We start from the raw sequence: 23,875 nt of genomic DNA on the forward strand, positions 1-23,875 counted from the left end.
AAAAGTAGATAAGAATAAATGACCAATCGTTTTATGTTCTTTAATAACCACCAGGTACCACCAAGTAGAGAAGTCCCACACAGTGGCTCCAACAAGGGCTCCAACCTAAGAGTAACTGTGAGAATGGAGCGGGCCCGGCCGGAATTTCACTCAATTGTTTGAATCCAAACTGACTTGACGGCACCTAACAACAAGAAGAAGGACAGTTTTAAAAATACTGAGAAACATGACCAAACTTTAAGGAGGAAAAATGGGTAGAAGAAATGAAAAAGTTCACAGAAAAAGATGAACCGACAACCGGACTCGATCTTGCAAATTGTAAGAGAATTTCCAATGAAAACTATACTAAGATATTGATTCTCCGGGCTCAAATTGGCAAGTTTTTGAAGATCCGACAATTTATGCCGTGCTGAGCCCAAGAGTGTGAAACATACATTGCTGGGATCATCGGATGGAGGGATGTGCACGTTGAATACGTGTTGATTCCTTGATTCCCATTCTCTCACCGAGTTCCAGTCCGTGTTTCTGCATGGAGGCATCCTTTCCTCCAGGCCACAGTTGTCACGTGTCCTGCAGCTCCCCGGACCAATCACCCAGGGCACCTAACCTATACTCTGGGCTGGACATTAAAAATGTTTCTATGTGAAGTTCAGGGTGAGTTTGTAGCTAAAGTGAATCCTTCCTAGAGGCCATAAACGGACACCTTTTTAACACAAGTGGGCATAATAGGATGATGCTGTAATGTCAGAGTGCCGGTCTCCCAAGAAGGTGGAGTGTGGGAAAAATAACGGGAATTATGGGGGATATGTTTCAGTGTATTCCCAGATTTGTCCAGCAGAGGGGGGCCTCAGGCTAATGTCAGGTTGACCATTGAATTAGAAATGGCTGGAACTGGGGGTCTTTAATAAGCATCATGCCCGCTATTTGCAAGGGCTAAATTATTAAATAGGATCTCTAATAAAATATTCAAAACAAAAAGGTGACTACTACACGAGGGAGCTTAAAAAGTTCTTGGGAGAATGGAACAAAACGAACATGGATTTATTTTCCACGAACTTTTGGAACTTCCCTTGTATTTAATTTTCTACTTTAATTTCTTCTGTTCTTTATAAATCTGTGCGTGTACTTTCCGGTTTGTGACAGATATTTCACTTCTGAGATAGTTAATCTTTATTGTGCCAACCTGGCCGATAAACACATGTGGGGTTAATTGAAAGGCGGAGAGATAAATGGCTGTGAGCCTCACCTTTCTAGTTCTCTGGTCTCTTGCTTTGTGGTCGGACCAGGGTGCAGTTGCCGTAGCCAGTTCCCTGTTTCAGCTTGCAAGGCTCACTTCCTGCAAGACATTCCCAAGGAGAAGCTGCATGGACCTACCCCGATGCAGCCCTGGGTGCTGGAGTAGCTGTGTGGAGACCCCTGCCAGCGCTGAGATGCTTACATGTTCACTGACTCGGCTTTCCTCCTGCAGTCGGCGTCAACGTGTGTGCTTTGTGAGATGGAGGAGGACTTTGTGGATTGGTGTTGGACATATGGGTTAATGTTGGATTTGCAGGCCTGGGCAGCACTGGGTAGGGATGTTTTCTTGATGTGCACTTAACCTTTATATAAAACTCTCTCATACATGAGTTTCTGTGGATTTGTTTCTCTAAAGTACCCAGACTAACACAACTTCTTAAAAAAAACCACTTCAGCCAATGTTTTTGTTAGCTATGTGTTCATAATAGCCATTTGAATGTCACGTAGTTGAAAGTTACTGATCTGTTTTGCTAGAAGGAATTCCCGAACCTTTTGGCTGTTCCGTTAATTGCACTGCTAATGTATTTCTGGAATTAGGCATTTCTTCATTTAGAGCCGACTTCATAAAATATGTTCCAAAATAATGGACATTCATGAACATTCATCACTTTACTGCATTGGTTTAATCAGAATTTGTTAACTGACTAAGCCATAAGTTTGGTTTTTTTGGTATGTTTTGGAGAGTAGCCCATACTTTCGCTGTAACTTTCAAGACTAGCTAAATGAATAAAATGTTCTCTTCAAGTTTGTTCAAAATTGTATTTGTTATATGGAAGTGTCTAAACAAAGCCTCATAGACAACTTGCCCCACCTCCGGAACTGCAAGATATTACTTTCCTAGGGCCAGTAAGTAATCAGGACTCTGTGTTGTCTAGATTTGTAAGACTGAATGCTCTGAAAGCACAGCTTTCCATGCACTATACCCATGGTTTTGCTCTTATTATCACCCATGAGACACTAGGCTTAACCTCCTTTTAATGTTTATGAAGTATGATTTGGATGGTTCCCTAAGTCCGAGGCAATGGCTCGTCTGAAACATTGACAGCTTACACATTGAACAGCAGCAAGACTTTAAGCTTCTTTATGACTTTTCTCTGTCGTCAAACCACTGAAGTAAAAAATAAAACCCTCCTGTTGGTTAAGACAAAACTTTTTCCCCATCCCACATCTATGGTAGTCTATACAGAATTGGGCAAGGGATCAAGTTGTTTGATTCCAGTGACTGAGTCACCGGGTGACATGGCTGAAAAGTGAGGCTACAAATTGACAGCTTTTTTTTCCCCTGAGGGTGGGAAAGTTTAATTGTGGAAATAACACTAGGGAATTACCCAGGTATACCTTACCTCTCAACCCCAAGGCTGTGGAATAAGAGAAGAGCTCCTAGGAAAACTCTCTCAGGGAAAGCAAGATTGTTAAGGTCTTGAATATGTTGACTGGGGAAAAAGGGATTTTCTTGAACACCCCACATAATATCCCACAGCCATTGTCGACATGTGTGGGGTGGTGCATGGGCAGTGAAATATTTAACGTGGCTCATGTCACTCCCACGAAATGATCTTTCCCTGAATGGGCCTTGTGGTAGTTGCATAATCTGGTGTCAACTCGAAGCTATTAAGAGTGAAAGGGTGGAATTTAGCCTGTCAATCAGGTCGCTGCTTGATTACCTCATTTGGAGGCGCTATGGGGATAAATAACTCACTGGAGGCCAGACCCACACTCTCTGCTACACCTTCCTTTTGACAAGTCACATGGAGCTACTGATGGAGCCAGAGCCCTGGAGCTGGAGGAGCCACATGGAAATCTGCACCAGCGCTGATGCTTCCACTGCCACTGTATGCTCAAGACTCTCCAGCCACTGGCCTGTGACCTTCCTGCATTTGGCATCATTGCATATATTACATGAGTCTGATGAGGAATTTATAGACTGGTATTGGACATATGAGCTAATATCTGATTTATGGACTTGATATGGACTGGGCTGTTTTCTTAATATACAATTACTCTTTGATATAAAGTTTTCTTATACATATGTCTCCCTAGATTCTTTTCTCTAGTCAACCTGGACTAACACAGGCCTGTTAAGAAAATGGGAGAAGATACCGATAAGATTCACCTGTGAATCAGAACCAGATCATATCCCATTGGCCAAACCAAGTGACTGGGGCCTGGACTGGGGGTCCTGTGATGCCCTAGTCCATGAGATCACAAGAGGCCACACCCCAGGGCAGTGAGTGACATGGACATGGGCCCTGCCCTCCTCTGGTCAATGTACAAGGGGTAGCTGCAGTGTCCTACCTTTCCTAGATTGACTTTAGCAGGCTTATATCCCAAGCAAGTTCCAATTTAATTTTTATTATATCCTTTCTTACAGTGCCCAAATGTTTACTTTATAAAAACTCTTTAGTTGATGCTAATCGTTCTTTCTTGTTCTGCCATCGAAGTGTGTGAAAGAAACAGAATTTCCCCTAAGCTCAGTGCTCTGGGACCTGCCAATGTTAGGGGTGCCATCAAGCCTGCAGGAGTCTCAGGGCGAGATTAGTTTATTGATCTACATAGTATATCGTCACCCCCTAAAGGGGTGTCAATTATCCAGTGGGTTGTAGGCCCCAGAGTCCTATGTGTGTGCTGGATCTTAACAGAGAGGACAGGGTTAGCTTTCTATCTCCAGCTGTGTCGCTCCAGCTAGGACACCATAGACTGGGGAATGTTGATGACTAGTTGCCCTGTTCCTTCTTCCTCTGGACAGAAATGGATGCCAAACGAAGTCTTTGACAACCATATCAAACCTTTCTGCTTTGTTTCCCTTTGGTCCAGAGAGTTATTGGGGGAAATATGCAGATGTTTGTTTTCCTTGTTGCACTGGATCCTATCGTCTATCATCTGAGGAATCTTAAAAATTAATGGATTATCTGTCTTTTCCTTTGAGAAAAAAATCTTATACAAATGTTTACATCAGTGGCCAGCAAACCTCGCTTTTTATATCAACTATAAATTAAGAAGAAATTTAGCAATGTTGTGGCTGTTTCTTGTCACTGGTAATGTCCATGCAGGTTAACCTCAGTTTTGTCCTGCCATTGGCCTGCCCTGGAATGTAGTTTTCATACTCTCTGGAGAGGTAAGGCCTATTGAATCATAGCTACTCACTTCTTGGACAAGTTGGACAGGGCCCACACCTTCCACAGCTCAGGCAAGGCCCCGTGGGAAAATGCTGGCAGTTCAACCATGGGAGCTTAAAATGCACTGGATGGTCTCTCACCCAAGATAAAGTAGACATTTCCCCTCCTGTTCCCTGGGAATGCTGCCGAAGCACAGCATTTATCTGGTACTCTGTGTTCCTGACTTTATCTTCCCCTCCTTTCTGTGGACGAACTGGCTCATGTATTAGTTTCTTTGTATACGTTCAGATAATTGTTAACAATCCCTTTGTGTGGACATCTGTCACATGATGCAGGCTACGTGACAAGGAGTGTATATAAACCTGCCTCTAAAAAGCTCTGGCCCCTTGAATGTCTGGACTCCATGGTCCCTTACCCCCCACTCTGTCTCTCAGTTTTTATCTCTTAATCTATCTTTCTCAACTGCAGATAGCACCCCTCTTGGACCATGTTCATTGTGAAAGGGCTGTCTCATTTAATCTCACAATAGCTGAATAACAACAAAGACTGTCCACCATCATTTCAGCATGAGTACGCATTAAGTTTTTTAAATAGTTCTGAGTCTGTAAAATAGAGAATTCTTTGAGAGAACGGGATTTCCCATCAGTTTTTTTTTTTTAATTCTTAATCCCCTTCCTATTTGAAGCATCTAATTGTAAGCTAACTTTGAATTTTCCCTCCCCTGCTTTACTTGGTGGTTGCCAGGGCAGAACTGTCTGGGTTTACTTCATCATCTAGGACTACAGCTCAAATATGGTTAATCAGCATGTCACTGATTGGAGGATTAACTACTATTTTGATTTTCTTGCTCTTTTATGCAGTGGGCAGAGATAATTGCAGCTTTCCTAAATCGTCAGCATCTCAGTTCGAATTACATCAAGTGAAGTAAGAGCACAGGGCTCTTGGTCTCTGGGCCAATTGTTGATATTTCCCCCTACTCATCACCCCAAACCAAATGAAACTCAATGGCACTGAGTAAATAAGCATGCATAGTGATCTTATAGAACTGCCACATGTGGGTTTCCACAGCTGTAAATTTTTGCACATATACTGCCTCATTCCCTCTCCCTTGGAGCAGCTGGTTGTTTTGAACTACTGACCTTGCTGTTAACAACTGAACACATAACACACTATGCCACCGGGGCTCCTCATTCAAGGACTCTTGGAAACCAAAGACTTGACCCCATTGGAGAGGCATGGAGAGGACATGTGGACATTGCTATGACCTTGCTGACCATCTGTGACCATTTTTTCCAGTCTGTAGTCATTCATTCAATGCAACATATTTATTAAGTGCAGTAGGGGAGGGGGAAAGCAGTGAAGAGAACAGCCCAATTCTCTGTCCCCGTGGGACTTACATTATGTTCTCTGTGCTAGCTAAATAAAGCACGTGACTTTATGTCTCTCCTTACTCATCTGAGGAAGGTAGGAACAAAGGAGAGTATGGATAAACTTGGAAATAGGGTTGCAGTGTATTAGAAAATGAGGCCTTTGGGAAGGTGAAGATCTGGGAGCCAGTGGTCATGTTATAAAAGGCTATATATCCCATCTCATAGTCCAGAAAAACACCTACCACCAGGGGCTGTTCACTCAGATGAAGGTGAACGGGAGGAGAGCTAAGTGCTATATAGCCTTTCTCTTTGCACAGCTTGATGGTCCAGAATCCAGATTCAGGCATCTGGTTCATGTGCTGGTCTCTCTGAACATTTTCTCTGCACACGCCGATGTCCCACCCAGTTCCTTCACCCACATACACTTCAAAGAAATGTCTTCCTGAGCTGAAGCCCTCACAGCCCAGGACACAGCGGAAGGCACTAAATCTCCTGGGAGAAGAGCTGAGATTCTCCTGGCAGCATCCAAGAGTCACTTGTCTTCGATCCTCAGATATAATTAATTTAGGATGAGCTGTATCTGGATCCAGAGTCACATTGACTGCAAAGAAAGATAATGCATGTTTGGTGTGGAGAGCAGACTTTTCAATAAAATCAACCAGTGTCCAAATGCAAGCACTGTTTTACTAGCTGTGTGAGCTGAGGAAAGTCATTTAACTCTCTGGGCATCAGTTTTGTTAAGTATAAAGTGTCACGCCTGTTACAGTCGGGTGGAGAAGAATGAATAAGCTGACATGTTTGGTACTTACAAAATTCTTGGCACATTGTACCCCAAACCCAGCTCAACCCAACTCAATCCACTGCAACTGAGTCAATTCTAACTCACAGCCAACGTACAGGACAGAGCAGGATGGTATCATGAGGTTTCCAAGGCTGTGGATCTTGACACAAGTAGACTGCTACATCTTTCTCCTATGCAGAGGCTGGTGGCTTCCAACGACTGATTGTGGGGGGAGCAGTAGCTGAGTACCTTTATCACTGTGCCACCAGGGCGTCCTGAAGCTGGCAAGTGGCCAGTAAGTGGCAGTAACCGTAATGCCATGTTGTTATCATCATCACTCCCTGAGTCATTTAGAGAGCCGGAGGACCCTACTGCATAGAACAGATGTGGTTACTCTCTTCTCCGGTGCCCTTTCTTCCCCTGTGCGTCTGCCAGACATCATAGAACACTGGCGGAGAAATGAGTCCTTCCTTATGGCTACTTGTAACCACCAACACTGAAGATCAGAGGAGGGCAGTGACTCAGCTAACCACATGGTTTTACCTAGATCTCAGACAAGCATCTGGTTCCAGGACCTTAAGTGGAAGCTTTTGTTTCTTGCTTAGGATACGGTTCAATAAGGATTACTGTAAGATAATACACCAAGAAGCAACATATTTAAAATTTAGGGTTTTAATTTATTTCATTTAAATGAGTCAGAGAAACCCAAGGTAAAAAATTAAAGTGCCGATTGGTTGGTAATGCTATTTAAAGGGAAAAATGTCCATTGGATTTCTAAACTCCCATCTATGTGTTGTCTACAAGTGACACACATAACAAAAAGATATAGAAGGTTGGAAGTTAAAGAATGAATAATGGACGTATATAGCTGCATTAGACTGGCAATTAGATGATATCATTACCAACCATGAAGAGGGTCACATTATACAGATAAAATGTAAAGTTCTGTAGGAAGGGATCACAATTCTAAACATGCAACCCCTAATAATGTAGGCTCTAAATATACAATCCGACAATTACAGAATGACCAAAAGAAATAGCACACAGATAAAATCCTCCCCTAAGTAATGTGCCCATACTCTGGGGGTGGGGGCATAGAACAGTGCAACGAAGAGCTAATGAAATCTGCCCATGAACTTTTTTTAAACTGCCTCATACAACCCAAACATCCTCACTACCAGTGAGCTGATGCCGACTCAGAGTGACCCTCTGGGGCGGACTAGAACTGCCCCTGACGGTTTCTGAGACTGGAGCAGCTGGTGGTTTTCACTGCTGAACTTCCTGTTAGCACACTCCCAGCACACACGAATATCTCACGCGTAAGGGGGTTGTGCAGTTTGCAAACGCTATATAACATGCACACTTCTCAGTGTGACATTTCGGAAAACAATGTAATAACCATCACTGTCAGGAAATCTGTAAATAGTTTCTTCTCTATAACTGACAGATCAAGTAGACAAAGCAAATAGAAAACATGGACAATTGAATGAAAAGCATGCCCAAATACAATATAAAAAGCCCAGACATGAAGAAGCAGAAAACAAGCACCTTTTTCCAGGTGTTTTGTTGTTTGGCCCTGGACCTCATGCACAAAAGGACTGGCTTGTGTGATCCATAAAACCAAAGCCCAGCTCATTGCCATCGAACTGATGCTGACTCATAGCAAACCTAGGGGACAGAGTAGAACTGCCCCGGTGAGTTTCTGAAACTGTGACTCTTGACAGAAGACAGCCTTGTCATTCTCCCTTGGGGTGGCTGGTGGTTTCAAACTGCTGGCCTTGAGGTTAGCAGCCCAATGCTTAGTGTGACACATATGGTTTCCACCAAATCATGTCGGTTTAGGTAAGATTTTTACAATCAAGTAAGTATATATGTTCAGCTTCTAGGGGTTTTCTAATTTTATAATTGTAGATAAGGGATTATGGATGGATAAACTCAAAAAGCCAAACTCACTGCCATCAAATTGATTCTGACACATGGCGACAGAGCAGAACAGAGCAGAACTGCCTCTGTGGGCTTCTGAGAATTCAAATCTTTCCAGGAGTAGGAGCTCAATGCATAACTCACTATACCAACAGGGATCCTGGTGGAAGCACAGCAAGCACCAATTCAGAGCCCCAAATAGTGAAGCCCTGATTTTAAGGTTGGTAAAATGTGGTTCCACATAGTAGTGGGACAGGAGGAAAGCATAAGGAAATAGAGGAAAGGAGTAGGAAGCAAAGGGCATACATAGAAGTCTAAATACAGACATGTACATATGTAAATATATTTATGATCATGGGGGAAATAGACCTATGTGCGTATATTTATAGGTTCAGTAGTAGGGTAGCAGGTGGACATTGGGCCTCCTTAAGCACACTCCCTCAATACAATAGCACCTTGCTCAGCTAAACAGTCATTCCATGATATCCACCTTCCCAACATGATCACTGAAGACAGATGTCTGCATAAGCACACGTGGTGAAGAAAGCTGATGAGGCCTGGCTATCAAAAAGATATAGCGTCTGGGGTCTTAAAGGCTTGCAGACAAGCAAGGGGCCATCTAGCTCAGAAGCAACAAAGCCCACAGAGAGAAGCACACAAGCCTAAGTGAACACGAGGTGTTGAAGGGATCAGGTAGCAGACACCAAAGAACAAAAACAATCATTGTGTGATCACCTTTCCCATATAAACGCTGAATATGAATGTGTGCATAAGTAAGCGTGGTGAAGAAGACTGATGGTGCCTGGCTATTGAGAGACAAAGCGTCTGGGGTCTTAAGAGGCTTGAAAGTAAACAAACGGCCATCTAGCTCAGAAGCAACAAAGCCCACATGGAAGCAGCACACCAACATGAGTGATCATGAAGGGCCGAGGGGACCAGGTTTCAAGCAACAAAGACAGGGGGAAAAAATCCTATCATCGTGAATGAGGTGAGTGCATGATGGGGACCCAATGCCCATCTGTAGACAACTGAACATCCCTTGTAGAGGGGTAGTGGGGAGGAGATGAGTCACTCAGGGTTCAGTGTAGCAATAATGAAACTCACAATCTTCCTCTAGTTCTTAAACGCTTCCTCCCCAACTATCATGATCCCAATTCTACCTTGCAAACTGGTTAGACCAGAGGATGCACAGCAGTACAGATGGGATCTGGAAACACAGGGAATCTAGGACGGAAGAACCCCTCAAGTCCAATGGTAAGAGTGTAGACACCGGGAGGGAAGAGGGTGTAGAAACGGGGAACTGATCTCGGGGTTCTACATGTAACCTCCTCTCTGGGGGATGGACAACAGGAAAGTGGGTGAAGGGAGATGCCAGGCAGTGTAAGATAAGATAAAATAATAATTTATAAATTATTAAAGGTTCATGAGGGAGGGGAGAGCAGGAGGGAAAAAAAGGAAAATGTGCTGATTCCAGGAACCCAAGTGGAAGGTAAATTTTGAGAATGATGAGGACAACAAATATATAAGGGTGCTTTACTCAATTGATGTATGTATGGATTGTGATAAGAGTTGTATGAGCCCCAATAAAATGATTTATTAAAAAAAATGTGGTTCCAGTGATGGTTCTAACATTCATTATATCTGTTATCTGGGCCAAGTTCTTAAAACTTGTTGGGCCACAGGCCATAATACTCATCTCTCTGCATTGCTGAGGGATAGCTGAAATAAAATGATGGATACTAGCCATTACTTGCATGTAATCTTCAGGACAGCCCAATGAAGTATTGTGGTGTAGTGAAATTTCTTAATAACATTCTCCCATCCATAGCTCTGACTGGGTGGCACCGGACACACTGAGTGCGTGTAACACTCATAGAAGGCACTGGTCAGTTTTAGTTGCAACTCCCCTGTCTATAAGGATGAGCCATCTCAGAAGCAGAAAGAGAGGTAAATCAAGGAGGAAGAGTCACTAGTAGAGCACATTTCAGATCTCTGTCTGAAGCAGCAGAGGCAAGGAGACCATGAGGCAGAACAGAGGTGTAGCACAGAGACAATAAATAAGACTGGGAGGTGGAGAAGTGGTCCGGCTTCCTGGCCCACAGGGGCAGAGGCCAAGAGACCACCACAGGGCTGAGAGGCTGAGGACCAGAGAGAGACACTTGGCTGCTGGCTGAAGAGAGGTGCTGCTGTGGGCCAATGGCTGTATCTTTAGTGTTTACTGATGCTGGCTTGTGAACTTCCCTAATAAACCCTCCAAGTGATGTTTTTCTGATTCCTGTGAGGCCATTGTAAAGAACTGTTGAACCCATCAGGGAAACACAGTGTCACAGGAGGAAGAGTTGTCAGAACAGGGTCAAGCAGGATGGAAGGCGGAGGCACGTATGATCTCTACTTGATGGCAACTGGCCTAGGGCTGATAAGGAGCTGGAGTCTTCTCCATAGTGTAGCCACAGGTCAGATGTGGACCCTGGGATGTTTCCGTAAGCACTTATAAAAAATAAAACCTATGATTCTGACTCCTCGTGATCTTATGGGGCACAGAACTACTCCTTGAGGTCTGAGACTATAAATCTTTATGGGAGCAGACAGTCTCATCTACCTCCCTCAGACCAGCTGGTGGGTTTTACTGCTAACCTTTCAGTTAAGGGCCTAATGTCTAACCCACAGCACAGCCTCCTCCAGTGAAGTAAGGGTATTTAATACTGCCATGTTTTCAGATTGGGAACTGAGATACATATTTGCCTGGGGTCATACATACAGATAATGGGAGAGCAGGGACTTGAAGGGACTGCTTAGATAACCTGTCAGCTATGCCTCCTGGGGGGTGTCATAGTGCTACTAATAACCAAAAACAGCCTCTGGGGGACAGGCGATGAACCTGCTTCCTGCTCAAGGTCTCTTCCATCCACATAGCACTTAGGGACATTTGAGATGACCTAGTGGGTTAAGTGGGTTTACCTTGATAGCTTCTTAGCTTTCTCTTCACATCAAAGTAAAGCTCAGGAATGTTGCATGTTGTGCTAAGATCCAAAGAGACAGCTTCTGGCCTTTCTAGTTTCACAGCCCAACTCCTAGACCAAGCAGAGGGCCAAAGACTTCATTAGCGGTACCTTCCACTCAACTCTACATGGCCTGCCTCGCCCCTACTCCATGCCGGGCTTACCTGTTCAATGTGTTCTTCACATCCTATAGAGGAACAGACACAAAAAGTGAATGTGAGAACTATTTAACAGGACTTGGCAGGGGGGTGGGGGTGGGCAGTTCACTCTAAACCCTCTTCCCAAAAAAGAGAGATCGAGAGAGAAACCCCAGTCTGAAGGATTGCTTGAGGCCACAAGATTCTCCTTCCATCTCAGCACCCTTGGAGGCTCTGCAGGACAAGATATGTATGAACCTCTGAGTCTCCATTTCCTGTTTAAAGCCTGGGGGAAGCTGTAAGGTTTATAATCACCCTAGCCCGTGGGCTGCTTGGAGAAAGGGGCCTGCTTTGCCCAAGCTGCTCCTTCAATGAGCGTGGCCTTCAGGGCTCCACTCTCCTGCTGAATGAGCACATACAGTAGATCTTTTATGACTAGGTGTGGTGACGTTGGTCAGTAAGGTGATGGAAGCAAGTGTCACACGTGGTGCTGCTCTAGCTACTCTCTCAACACTATAGTGCTCTGCTGCTGGGAACCAGAGGGAATCACCTAAGACATTCACCTCCCTGGGCTAGACCAGGGGTCTGAACACTTTGGAGATGGAAGATCCAAACTTGTCCCTCACAATAATTAAAAAATTACTCAATTAAAGAAATAAAATCACTGAATAATATCCTTTAACATTTTTCAACTTTACATCAGAATCACAGGTACATACTGAAAGAGGCGAATATGTCCTGAGAACTGCAAATTGCCAACCCCTCCTCCCTCCCCCGCCAGGTGCTGCCTGCAGTTGTAATGAGACCTCGTAATATCTCAGGAGCCAGGGCTCTCCAAGCAGAAAAGGGAGAAGGTCCTCCCTCATTTCAGGAAAGTGTCTCAGTATCAGGAGTCTCTGCACAAAGGCCTGGGGGTAAATGGAGGTGCCACTTGTTCTGAGGTTCTGTTGGCTCACCAAGCTGTCCACACATATCAGGTGGATTTTTCTAATTAAGCCCAGGCTCCCCTAGAGACGAGTGGAGGCCATCCTAAAGACACGGATGGCTAGGAGGAACATTACCTCAAGTTCCCGAGTGTGCTACTGTGGAATGGCGCTTGGCGAGCTTTACCAATCTTCCCACACTTCCTTACCATGCTCACACGCTGAGTACTGTGCTTTCTCTTTCCCGCTCCATGGCCTCACCTTTAGCAATATCTGGGGTGAGCTCTGACATTTCAGCTCCAGCTCCAGGATAGCGCACTGAAGTTCACTTTGCTTCTCCTCTAGTATTTCGTTATTGTACTTCAGTCTCCTTATTGTTTGCTCTTCTTCTTTTTTCAGCCTCCACAGATAAAGCTTCTCTTCCTCACGCAAGAAACTGTGGAGACTCTTAAAGTCAGATTTTATTCTTTTTCTCTGAACATCTATCTTCCCCTAAAGACAAGGGGGAAAAAATCGCTCTGTTATTGTGGCGCTATTTTCTCCATGAGACACTTGAGCCAAAAGGACGTTCCAGGTTTTCTGCTGTACAGTCATTCCTGAGAGGCAAAGAGTCAGGCACACTGTCCTTGATGACCCATCATCATTTTATTTATTTCCCTCTCCTCCAGCCAAGATACAAGAGAAGGGTGGGGACCAGGGTACTGGCTGATTTTACCATTGAAGTAAGCCCATATTTTGACATGTTATCAGTGGGAGGAGAAAAGTCCATTTTTATTAGAAATCTAAGAAGGTATCTTGCCATCACTTGTCCGTCAGTTTGTCATGCTGTGGCTGCTGTGTATTCCATCAGGCTAGAAGCCAGGCCACCGTATTTCAAATACCAGAAGGGTCACCCAAAGTAAACACAGTTCAGTCGAGCTTCCATTCTAAGAAGAGACTACTAAGAAGGAATAGGCTGTCCACTTTGGAGGAAGTAGCCATGGAAAACCTTATGGATAGCAGAGGATCAAGAGGTCGCATAGGAGCATGTGCCAATGGTATTCAAGAAAATAGTTCAAGCTGTACTGGAAGTACCAGCCAAAACAAGGCTCCAAGAACTGATGGAATACCAATGGAAATGTTTCAACAGGCTGACGACGTACTCACTCATCTATCCAAGAAATGTGGAAGCTGGCTACTTGGCCAAATGACTGGAAAAGATCCATATTTGTACCAATTACAAAGAAAGGTAACCCAACAGAATATGGAAATTATCAAGAAAATATCATTACTATCACATGCAATTGAAATTCTACAGAACATCATCCAGCACTGGCTGCAGCGGTACATTGACAGGAAGCTGCCAGAGGTTCAGGTTGGATTTCGAGGAGAAGCCTGCACAACGGATATCACTGCTAATGTCAGGTGGATCTTGGCAGAGAATACCACAATGGGATTTGCTTGGGTTTTATTGACTATGCCAAGGCATTCAACTGTGTGGATAATAGCGAACTATGGGTAGCCTCGAGAAGAATGGAAATCTCAGAATACTGCATTGGGTCCATGCAGAATCGTACAGGGAATCAAGAGGCAGTTCTGAAAACAGAACAAGGGAATACTTCAGGGATTAGAACCAAGAAAGGTGTGTGTCATGGTTGTATGCGTTCTGCGAAGCAAATAATCAGAGAAGCTGGATTACATTAAAAAGAATGGGGTGCCAAGAATGGAGGAAGGCTTATTAACCACATGTGATACACAGAAGACATAGCCATGCTTGATGAAAGCGAAGCAGACTTGGAGTGCTGTCTGATACAAGTCAACCATAGCAGCCTTCGGTGTGAAGGGCAACTCAATGCAAAGAGAACTGGATCTTCATAACTAGACTCATAGGTAACATCACGGTAAATGGAGGAAAGATCGAAGATGGAGTAACACAGCAGCTCCAGCAATGGGCTCAAAGAAAAGAACAACTGTGAGGAAGGGGCAGGACCAAGCAGAGCTTCTTTCTGCTGAAACTCGAGTCCCTCTGAGTTGGAACCACCTCAACCACACCTAACAAGGAAAAAGCTCAGGAGGCAACAAAGAACAGGCAAAATGAACGAATGGAAAAGGCAGATGCAAGAAGTAAGTCGACAGGCACCTGCCAACAACAATAGCAGGTATCCTGCAGTCTAAGGGAATTCCTTGAAGCAAAGCTTCGTAATATCAACAGGACTGACATCGCAGGTAACCAGACTGATAGAAAAGTCTGTAATTCTCTCAGCAGGAGGGGGGTCCAAGATTGGCATAATTTTATTATATGTTAACTGAGAATTATTCATCTATCAATTCAGGGTCAAATTAACAATTTAATCATCCCTATATAAGATGGCCAGAAAGCTAATGATATATTTTATGGAAGACAAGAGTTATAATTTCTATTAGTGTTTCCTCAATTCATGTGGTCTTTCAGTGCCTTGTGATTTGGTAGAAGGACCACTGATTTAGGATGAAGAGGAAGGTCTTTTGTTAGAAGACAGATGTAGCTTTTACTCTTGAGTTGAGGGGATTTCCATATATGAGTATTTTGGTTACAGGTAAGTCTCTGTCCATTCCCGAAGAGCCTAGAAATAAGTTTCCTTTGAGAACTTACCCTTAAAACTCAATACACAAAAAGGATCGGGGCAGAGATTGGAAAAGGACCTCGGAAGAAGTAAAGGAGGCCTGTGGGATCTGACTGCACGCTGATGCATTGTCTAAGGAAAAGCTTCTTTCCAAGAAGGAAAGTTTCTTTGAGCATGGGACTAGCTAGCCATGGGCGTATCCTCTGAGGCTCTAGAGTCTTGCAGTTACTGGGATGTAGGTTTTTGCAGCACTTATGGGCCTCCTTCTACACCAGCGTCATATGCTGCTGGAATGAGTCTGTTTTTGAACGATCGTAAGTGTGGGGTTTTCTATTCCATCTGGTTATTTTACATGGTAAGGTCAAAAGCCAAACCCTCCACTGTGGCAACTGTGCCAAACTCATTAGGTTGGGACCTTCACATAAGTACTTAAACTTCAAATTAACCAAGGCTGGTTCTAAGTAGATACAGAGATTCTTCTTCTGCTGACAAAGGTATCAGAAATTCTAGCCTACTGTTGAAAAGTTGAAGGGAAGTAAATTCTCATGGATGTAGACAAGTAGAGGCCACCTGTGTAAGGGGAGGCCAGCTGCCGACAACTATCACAGGTTTGTAGGTGCAACTTTATGGTTCTAATATGTAAAGGTTATAGTAAAGTCATAGAAGATAGAAGGGAGTCAAATGGAGTCAGACAATTTCATGGTAGCATGCTCACCTTAGCCCCTCTTGGTGGTCCACGTGGAGGTACAGGAGGGAGGAGAGGGCAGGAGAGACAGCCAGTGGAAGAGAAGGAAGGAGGGGAACCCGGAGGAGAGAGCGATTTAAATTAATGAAGGCTTAGTTATCTTTGGGGATGTGTAAGCCTCCTGATTACAGGTAACCACCTACGTCACAGGAAGGAGTAGCACCATAAGCAATACAGCCTAGGAGTGATCTAGGGGTGATCTAGGGGTGATCTAGGGGGCCATACGAAGAGGCATCAAGGGTACTCATGTGACAAGATGGGCAGATCCTAGATTCATGATGGCACTTTAGCCTTGATTGTCCTTGAGCGGAGACTTGATCTTTTCTGAGTCCTCCAGGAAAAGCAATCCACTGTCTGGAACAGTAGGGTGTGAGCCTCACCTATGGTGGACCAGAGAGTAGTCTGATAGCTCTGGATGGCTGTGCCTTCAGGGAGATAACTTGACAATCACTTAGCATTAGTTGCAAGCAGTGTCCTAGGTCTGACAGATATGTGGAGGAGACAAGCTGGGGAGAGACCTTTTTTATATCCCACACACCTGACAAAAACAAATAATGGTTTCTTCCTTGAGTGTCAGTTGTTGGTTTAGTGAGAATAAACCAGCATGTTCTTAGCCTCAACTTCCCCCGGGTCTGAGCTCTGAACTAGAAAACAGCTGTGAGATCAATAAACTCAGATGCTTACCTTCCATTCACTTATTTGCTCTGTTGTCAAAACTTTCATATTTACACATTCATTGTTGAGTTTGCTCAAGTATGTCACAGCTTCCAGGAGCTTTTTCTGAAGGACAAATAGGGTGAGTCAAGTCAATCACATTGCCGACAGTGCATGGGTGTCTTCCCATGTGAGCTCCTAAGCCCTTCATGAAAGGTTAGAGTAACAAAAACTGCTTCTCGAGTCTTAGGGTCGGACGAGTCCTTGGATGGCACAGATGGTTACGTACTAGATAGCTAGACAAAAGGCTGGTGGCTCAGACCCAGAATTGCCTCAAGACAGGCCTACTGATCTGCTCCTGCAAAGTGCCCAGCCTCAAAAACTCACCGAAGCAGTTCTGATATGCACACACAACAGGTGACCATGAGTTAGCAGCTAATGGCACCCACTGGTATTGTTTTATAGGGAGAATGCTAAGGGCTCTTTCTGGAATAACCTATTCAGGCCCCTCAGCAATGGGCAGAATCCTTAACATTTTCGATTGCAGTAGAAACTGAGGCTTAAGAAAGTCTGCTTCTGTGTTTATAACCATTAATCTGAGCTGCTCCTTTTCTTGCTATGTATGAGAGTATGTTGGGGGGGGGGAGTAATTAAAATGTGTATATTCACATTACAGCTATTAGTTGCTCCAAGAAGATTGAGTTATTGTGCGCTGATGGGATCAGTACTGACATGTCCTTATGAAGAATCAAGACCTTTAATATAAGCCCATCTCAGCCTCCTGCAGTGGGGAACCAGGAGGCCCACCCTGGGGACAATACCTTCTGGCAGGGAAGAGAAGAAATGAGGTCACGGGACCATTCTCCTTGTTCCTTGATTTTCCCAAGGTCAAGGGTGAAAACCCGCAACCTCACCGTCCCCGGGTTCATCTACAACTGTTCATCTTCAAGTCCTTTGCTTTCCTTCTTGAATCTTCCTTGAAATGTCCTTCTCTTCCCTTACTGGAGAAGTGGAATTTTACTCTTTGGCAGTCTTTAGGTTTTGTCCGTGCAAGAATAATCTTTCATTTTTGGAGCTTCATCACCTCAAGGTTACGCAGTCTGTATGTTAAATGCTATTGTTGTTGTTGCCTTCGAGTGGATTCTGACTCGCGGAGACCCATGTGCCAGAGGAGAACAGTGCCCCTGGAGCTTTCAAGGCTACCGTCTTTCTGGGGTTCCTCTGAGTGGGTTAGAATGGACAATTATTTTTCTGTTGTTGGCATTATAGTAGCTATGGTTAGAGAGATATACCAGCACCTAACTTGCAGGATTTCAACAATATTCAGGTAGTGACAAAATAGATGGTTCTTGAATGTTAGTGTATATCAGAATGCCATGAAATGCCTAAGCAAACATAGATTACTGGGCCCTATGCCTGGAATTTCTGCTTCATTAACTTTATAAAAACAAACTATATTTGACCGTTTTCTTCTTCTTTGTAATTGTGCTTGTAGGTTCAATGCTAGGAATAGTTTTTATAAATGGATTGCAAGTACTTGATAACAATATGGTAAAAACAAGAACCTAAACATATTTTGGTGATGCCCCCTGCCCTTTATTTTTATATATTTTAAGATATTACTGGAAGTGGCATAATTCATGTAGGCATCTAAAAATTCTTTAGTAACCATTATGAAAGAAACTTCTTTAAGCTCTATTTAGATTATGGAATCTTCCGCATTCCATTTTTGTAATACAGACTGATGCCCAGAGAGATGAGGCTCATTTCATTGTGCCAATGCATCTCCCCCACCAACTGAACAATTTTTTCAGTTAGTAATTAGTGCTTGTTTTTTTTAATGTCAGCCTGACCCGTGTCCAAAATGAACATCTCCTAGAGAGCTGTACCATGTTGGGCTAGGTGGGACTCTAGACTGATAGCAAGGCTCCAGGCCCCAGTATTCTTTGCTAAGTCATTTGCCTTTCCTCTATCCACAACTGCTGTCCTGGTCATCATGCATCTGGAAAGCTCTCACGGACATCCATTTGCACAGGTGATCTCCTTTGCCTGAAATGCCATCTCTTTGCTCCATCCTTCTATGTGTGATTAACTTGTGAGTCCCTCAAGAGCCACTTCTTTCAGGAAGTCTTCCCTGATACCAATAGCTCCTACTACCCTTTACCTATGGGTTTTCAAACTTATTTGGTCTACCATCCTCTTTTCAGAAAAAAAAAGGAAAGAAAATATATATAGTTAGCATCTCCCTGATCATTTAAAATGTTTGTGCTATAGCTTATGAGGGGATACCCCCACCAAAAAACACCCCAAGATTTTTTTCAAAGCTATAAAATTCTTTTTTTTTTTAGCTATAAAATTCTTTTACAAAACAACCATATCACCTTTAAAGTACTCTCCACTACACTAGTACATTTATCAAATCTGCAATTCCATTCTTGGAAACATTTTTCAAACTCATCTGGATGGCTGACAGAATCTGCCTTGTTTTCTACACAGCTTCTAATTCATCAAATCACTGTCCTCTCATGTCCCTCTTCATTTACAGAAACAAAAAGAAGTCACACTGTGCAAAATCAGGTGAGTAAGGTATGTGGCGCAAGAGGCATGCTGTTTTTGACAAAACCTGGAGCACTGAGATGGCTGTGTGAGCAGGTCATTGTCATGGTGGCAAACCCAATCCCCCATCTGCCACAAATGAGGCCTTTTCTTATTGCACTGTTGCACAATCTTTTCAGAACCTCTAACTAGGAAGCTTGATTAACAGTCTGACCTGGGGGAACAAACTCCAAATGCACTACAAGCCGATATTTTCGTCTGTTCAGGAAGTTGACGGACGCCAAGAACAAGGTTTGCCATCAATCAACATTTCACCTTTTAAAAAATGAGAAAACCACTTGAGTTAATTCCATAGTGCTATCCTTGTATGCTGTGCTGAAGATCAAAAAAATTTCTGAGCAATTTTTCCTAGAAACAAATTTTCACAGCCATGCTGTTCTCTTAAATTGTCCATCATAAAAAAAAAGTTTCAAGCCAAACTGTTTTTATGAAAAAATTCACTCTGACCAGAGAGAACCTTCCTGAGCAACGCCACTGGGTGCACTAACTCAAGCTGATTTGCTGGAAAATGCGTACTACGAAAGTTATGTCCAACTGAGCTTCTTTTCTGTCTTTTTTTTTGGGGGGGATACCCCCTCATATAATTCAGGATAAAGTGTAGGTATTTGCTTCTGCAGACCCCCTACTTCAAGAGCATGCCCCAGAGCACTATCTTTCACTTAGGGAAACATTGCTTTACCAGTCCCCTGTCATTCAAAACAGAGGATTCCAGGCAGTTTGCTGGCTTTTCTTCCCCAGAGGTCTTGGGGGTCATAAATGGTTTACATTCCACAACTTACCGAAAGATTAGTGGTTCAAACCCACCCACCAGCATCCCTGTGGAGGGAAGGCCGGTGTTGTTTTCATAAATATTACAATGACGAGACCAGGTCCACTCTGCCACATCTGGGGGCACCATTAGTTGGAATCAACCGGACAGCAAATTTTTGGTTGTTTCAATCTTCTGTTGTAGAATAGAGGAGATCTAAAAGGTGGTGTTTCATCCCTGTAATTTGAGACCCTATCACACGTGAATTTTTGAATTATTACCCAACCCAAAGCAATATCACATGCAGTTATGGGTTTGAGTACAATGTTCTAGAATGGGGAGAAGGTCATAGTATCCAGAAAGGAAAGAGACAAGAGTGTCTAACCATCCTTGAAGGTCAGACAGATAGTCTGGACTGGACCTAGTAAAGACCTATCATAACTAGTGACACAAGAGCAGCTATATTTCAAAATCGTATCTCCAGGTTTCACACTAAACCAGCTCAGGTTTTAGAGAGGAGGCATGAGACCAGGCCCTTGATGAGCCACTCGGCCCTCCTTTCCCACTCACCTTATACCCGTAGCACACGTCTTCAACAAGGGACGTGGTGTGCCCTTTGTGCTGTGGTGCCCGCTCACAGCGCCAGCAGATGAGCTGGCCCTCATCCTCACAGAACAGCTGGAGTTGTTCTCCATGTTCCTCACATACTATTTCGTGGCTCATCTCCTTGATGGCCTGAATGAGATTTCCCAGCTGCTTGTTGGGCCGAAGGCTCTGCTCTTCAAAGGGGGCCCGGCACTGAGGACAGAACTTCTCTTTCCCTGCTACTATAAAGTTTGGGTTCTGAAGGAAATCCATTATGCATTTTTGGCAATAACTGTGTCCACAGCTGATGCTCACTGGGTTAGTCATCAGGCTGAGGCAGATGGCACAGGTGGCTTCATCCTTTAGCTTTTTGGTGGGAATGGGTGAAGCCATGATTTCTATGACAAAGCTCCAACAGTAGATCTTGAGGCAGAGATGAAGCAGCTAGCACTTCCCAGAGAGGGAAATACCTCATACACCTCACCGGAGTCTCTATGATGCGCTGGCTGCCACTAGCCTCCACAGGTCCTAGTATTCTCTCCCTAGAGGAAAGAAATGCATCGGAATTTAAAAGATACATACACATCTAATTGTGTCATCTAGTATGACAGCCCGTGGCATGTGGCTGTTAACATCAACTAAAATGAAATAAACTTAAAATTCAGTTTCTCTGTCTCAGTAACCACATTTTGATTTCTCCAGAGCCACATGAGGCTCATGGCCACACAGCAGTCCAGATCTAGAAAGTTCCATCATTGTCAACCACAGTCTCAAGGGAGAAAGGTAGGCTTCCTGACAGAAGCTGCCCAAGAAAACCAATGAGGGAGTGTGAAGCTTCCACATTCTAATGATCAGGAAAAAATATATATCACCATCATCTTCTCCTTTTGCATGGTAGCAGCTCTCAAGTAACTGGGTAGTCTGTGAAGTTTCCACTGAGACAATTTTGACTCCACTTCCCAGGGAAAAATTATCCCACTAGATTTTAAAAAATTCAGTAGAGACCCAAACAGGAGACTATAAAAATAACCAAGGCAAGTGGAAGTAGTTTGTCCTTTTTCTTTTGGGTCCTCCCTGCCTCCTAGGAGGCCTGCTGGCAAGGTGGTTTACTAGTTAGACTGCAAACCAGGTCAGCAGTTCGAAACCACATGGTGCTCCAAGGGACAAAGCGACTTCCTCCTAGTATACACCACCTGCCCCCCAAACAGAACCCTAGCTCATTGTCCTTGGAGTCAATGTACAGTTGACAAGTTCCACAGGGTTTCCAAGGTCCTGCGTTGTTTAGGGAGGCAGATGCCACCCGTTTTTTCCCCGGGTGAGTTCTAACTGCGAACTTTTCCGTCTGCAGCCAACTGCGAACTACTGAACTGCCAGGGTTCCTTTCCAAGAACTTTGGGAGGGAGAGTTTACAAAGAGGCACAGAGTTGTAGGAGCCGCCAATAAAATGATTAAAAATAAATAAAATAAAAACAAGACGTGTTAAAAAAAACCCCAGAAAGAGGCACAGAGGGCAAGGGCTGGACGTCATGAGGGAGGAGTCCAAGGCGCTGGAACACAGGGCGTTCCCCCAACTCCAGGATGTAGGGGAAGTGGGCAGACAAGTCAGATGGGAGCCATTCGGGTAGAATTCTAATGCTGGAGCCCCTAAATCACAGCTGCCGGAAGCATGCAAGGAGTCTGTCCGCTCAGTCCCTCCGGGAGCGGTTTTAGGAGAGGAGTCCTGGTCCCCTCTTGCTACCCTTGGGGTGGGGGCGGGGGTCTGGACGCGCAGGGCACATTGGAAGAAACCTTGCCCTCCACCTGACAGCACTGGATTGAAAAGCACCGGACGGGGACAGGCGTTTTCCTCAGGGAGCTGCTTGGAGTCCTCAGCAGGGTCTTTCTATCCGAGGAAATCCCCCACCCCCGGGTGCCCGGCCCTGCGGAAAGAGAAGCCCAGGGGACAGGAAGCGGCCCAGCTCCAGACTTTTTCCCAGCGGGAGTGGGCGCAGGACGCGGGAATGGCTCCCCTTGCCCGCGCCTCTCACCTACCTACATCAACTCCCTCAAGAACGGGCCCCGGGGCCGGGACCTTCCCTCAGTCCTCGCGCGCCCCTCGCGGCGCCGTCGGCCCGAGTCGTGGCGCTCGGAGCCGAGCCGCACTTCCGGATCGCTCGGGGCTCGGGGCTCGGGGCGGGGGCGTGGGGAGGGGCGGCGCGCGCGCGGCGCCGAAGCGGAAACTGCTGGGGGCGGGGCCTCGACGCTCCCAGGGGCGGGGCCTCGACACTCCAGGGGGCGGGGCCTCGACGCTCTCCGGGGGCGCGGAACGGGGCGGCGCCGCGCGGAGCGGGCAGCGCTCGCTGGCAGAGAGCCTGGCGCTCCACCCCTCCTCCCAGCCTGCCCCAGGGTGGGCCCGGGGCCCCGCTAGCCGGGCCGACGGGCCAGGCCCGACTTCTCGGGTTCCTTTTGGCACCCGAAGCCGCCCACGGCAGCCAGAGGGGAAGCTCCCACTCGGGGCAGTTCGCAGTCACTCCGGAGTGGCTTCGGAAAGTGAACAACTTTCCTCGTGTCTTTCTTCGCCCGTGCTCCTGGATTTGCAGCGCGGGCGACCGGGCCCCGGGCCCGAAGGAGCACACTATTCCAGAATGGTTGAATCAGCGCCCGCATCCGCAGAATTCCCAGAGGTGCAGCGTTCCAGACATGGGGCGGTGGGGAGGCGGGCGGGAAATGCGGCTTCGAAAAAACGAAAGTCCACTTTGAGACTCTCTCACCCCAGTCCCTGCACATTCTGCCAGGAATTCAGCTTTTCACAAGCTTCTCACACAATCGCAGACCCACTGCACCCCTCGAGACATGACAATTTTTTCCCCAGTCTAATTACTATTCTTTAAAAAAAATATTTTATTGGGAGCTCTTACATCTATCATACATTCCATCAATCACATAAAACAGTATTGTACAATTGCTACCACAGTCGGTTTCAAAACATTTTCTTTCTTTTTGTTTGTTTTTTTTAACATAGGTGGCATATAATATTAAAAAATTACTATTCTTTAAAGTTCAGCTTTCTAGAATGGAAAAGGAAGATGCAGTGCAGCCTCGGAGGACATCATGAAAGGCAACCTGAAACTTCCCGCTAGTCGCCAGTGCCTTTAAGGAGCTTTGGTGGAGCGGTGGTTAAAGTACTCAACTGCTACCAAGCGGTTGAACCCACCAACCACCGTGTGAGAGGAAGGTGTGGCAATGTGTTTTTGTAACCATTATAGCTTCGGAAACCCTACAGTTTTTAAAAGTACTACCAGGAGAAAGACGGGGCTTTCCACTCCCGCAAAGAATTACAGTCTTGAAACTCACAGGGAGGTGCTCCCCTGTCCTATAAGGGTCATAGAGCCAACGCCCCCACAATGGCAGTGATATGATT

The 23,875-nt window shown here is 45.1% G+C and overlaps 1 protein-coding gene across 2 annotated transcripts; it reads right to left on the bottom strand.

Moving 5' to 3' along the window:
* Positions 1–5,718: 5,718 nt before the first annotated feature.
* On the bottom strand, positions 5,719–22,659 carry TRIM38 (tripartite motif containing 38). Of its 2 annotated transcripts, none has more exons than XM_075533222.1 (7): positions 22,507–22,659; positions 20,461–21,017; positions 16,557–16,652; positions 12,807–13,037; positions 11,650–11,672; positions 11,445–11,557; positions 5,719–6,383 (listed from the first exon to the last, which is right to left on the bottom strand). In XM_075533222.1, exons 2-7 carry the CDS (start codon positions 20,866–20,868, stop codon positions 5,860–5,862), a joined length of 1,395 nt encoding a protein of 464 aa, XP_075389337.1. In that variant the 5' UTR covers positions 20,869–21,017; positions 22,507–22,659; the 3' UTR covers positions 5,719–5,859. The 2 variants fall into 2 exon arrangements, with proteins under 2 accessions (XP_075389337.1, XP_075389340.1); XM_075533225.1 differs by having other exon boundaries at positions 22,511–22,657.
* Between the last annotated feature and the right edge of the window lie 1,216 nt (positions 22,660–23,875).

Source organism: Tenrec ecaudatus, chromosome 1 (genome assembly GCF_050624435.1).
Source record: "Tenrec ecaudatus isolate mTenEca1 chromosome 1, mTenEca1.hap1, whole genome shotgun sequence".
Lineage (NCBI taxonomy): Eukaryota > Metazoa > Chordata > Mammalia > Afrosoricida > Tenrecidae > Tenrec > Tenrec ecaudatus.

What these genes read in the sequence shown, in the direction of transcription:
- TRIM38 (XM_075533222.1), bottom strand. Translation starts at nt 20,868, where the DNA reads ATGGCTTCACCCATTCCCACCAAAAAGCTAAAGGATGAAGCCACCTGT. An exon ending in ACGTGTGCTACGGGTATAAG is followed by an intron (nt 16,653 to 20,460) that starts GTGAGTGGGAAA and finishes TTTGTCCTTCAG; the next exon opens with AAAAAGCTCCTGGAAGCTGT. An exon ending in CACCCCAGATATTGCTAAAG is followed by an intron (nt 11,673 to 12,806) that starts GTGAGGCCATGG and finishes GTTCCTCTATAG; the next exon opens with GATGTGAAGAACACATTGAA.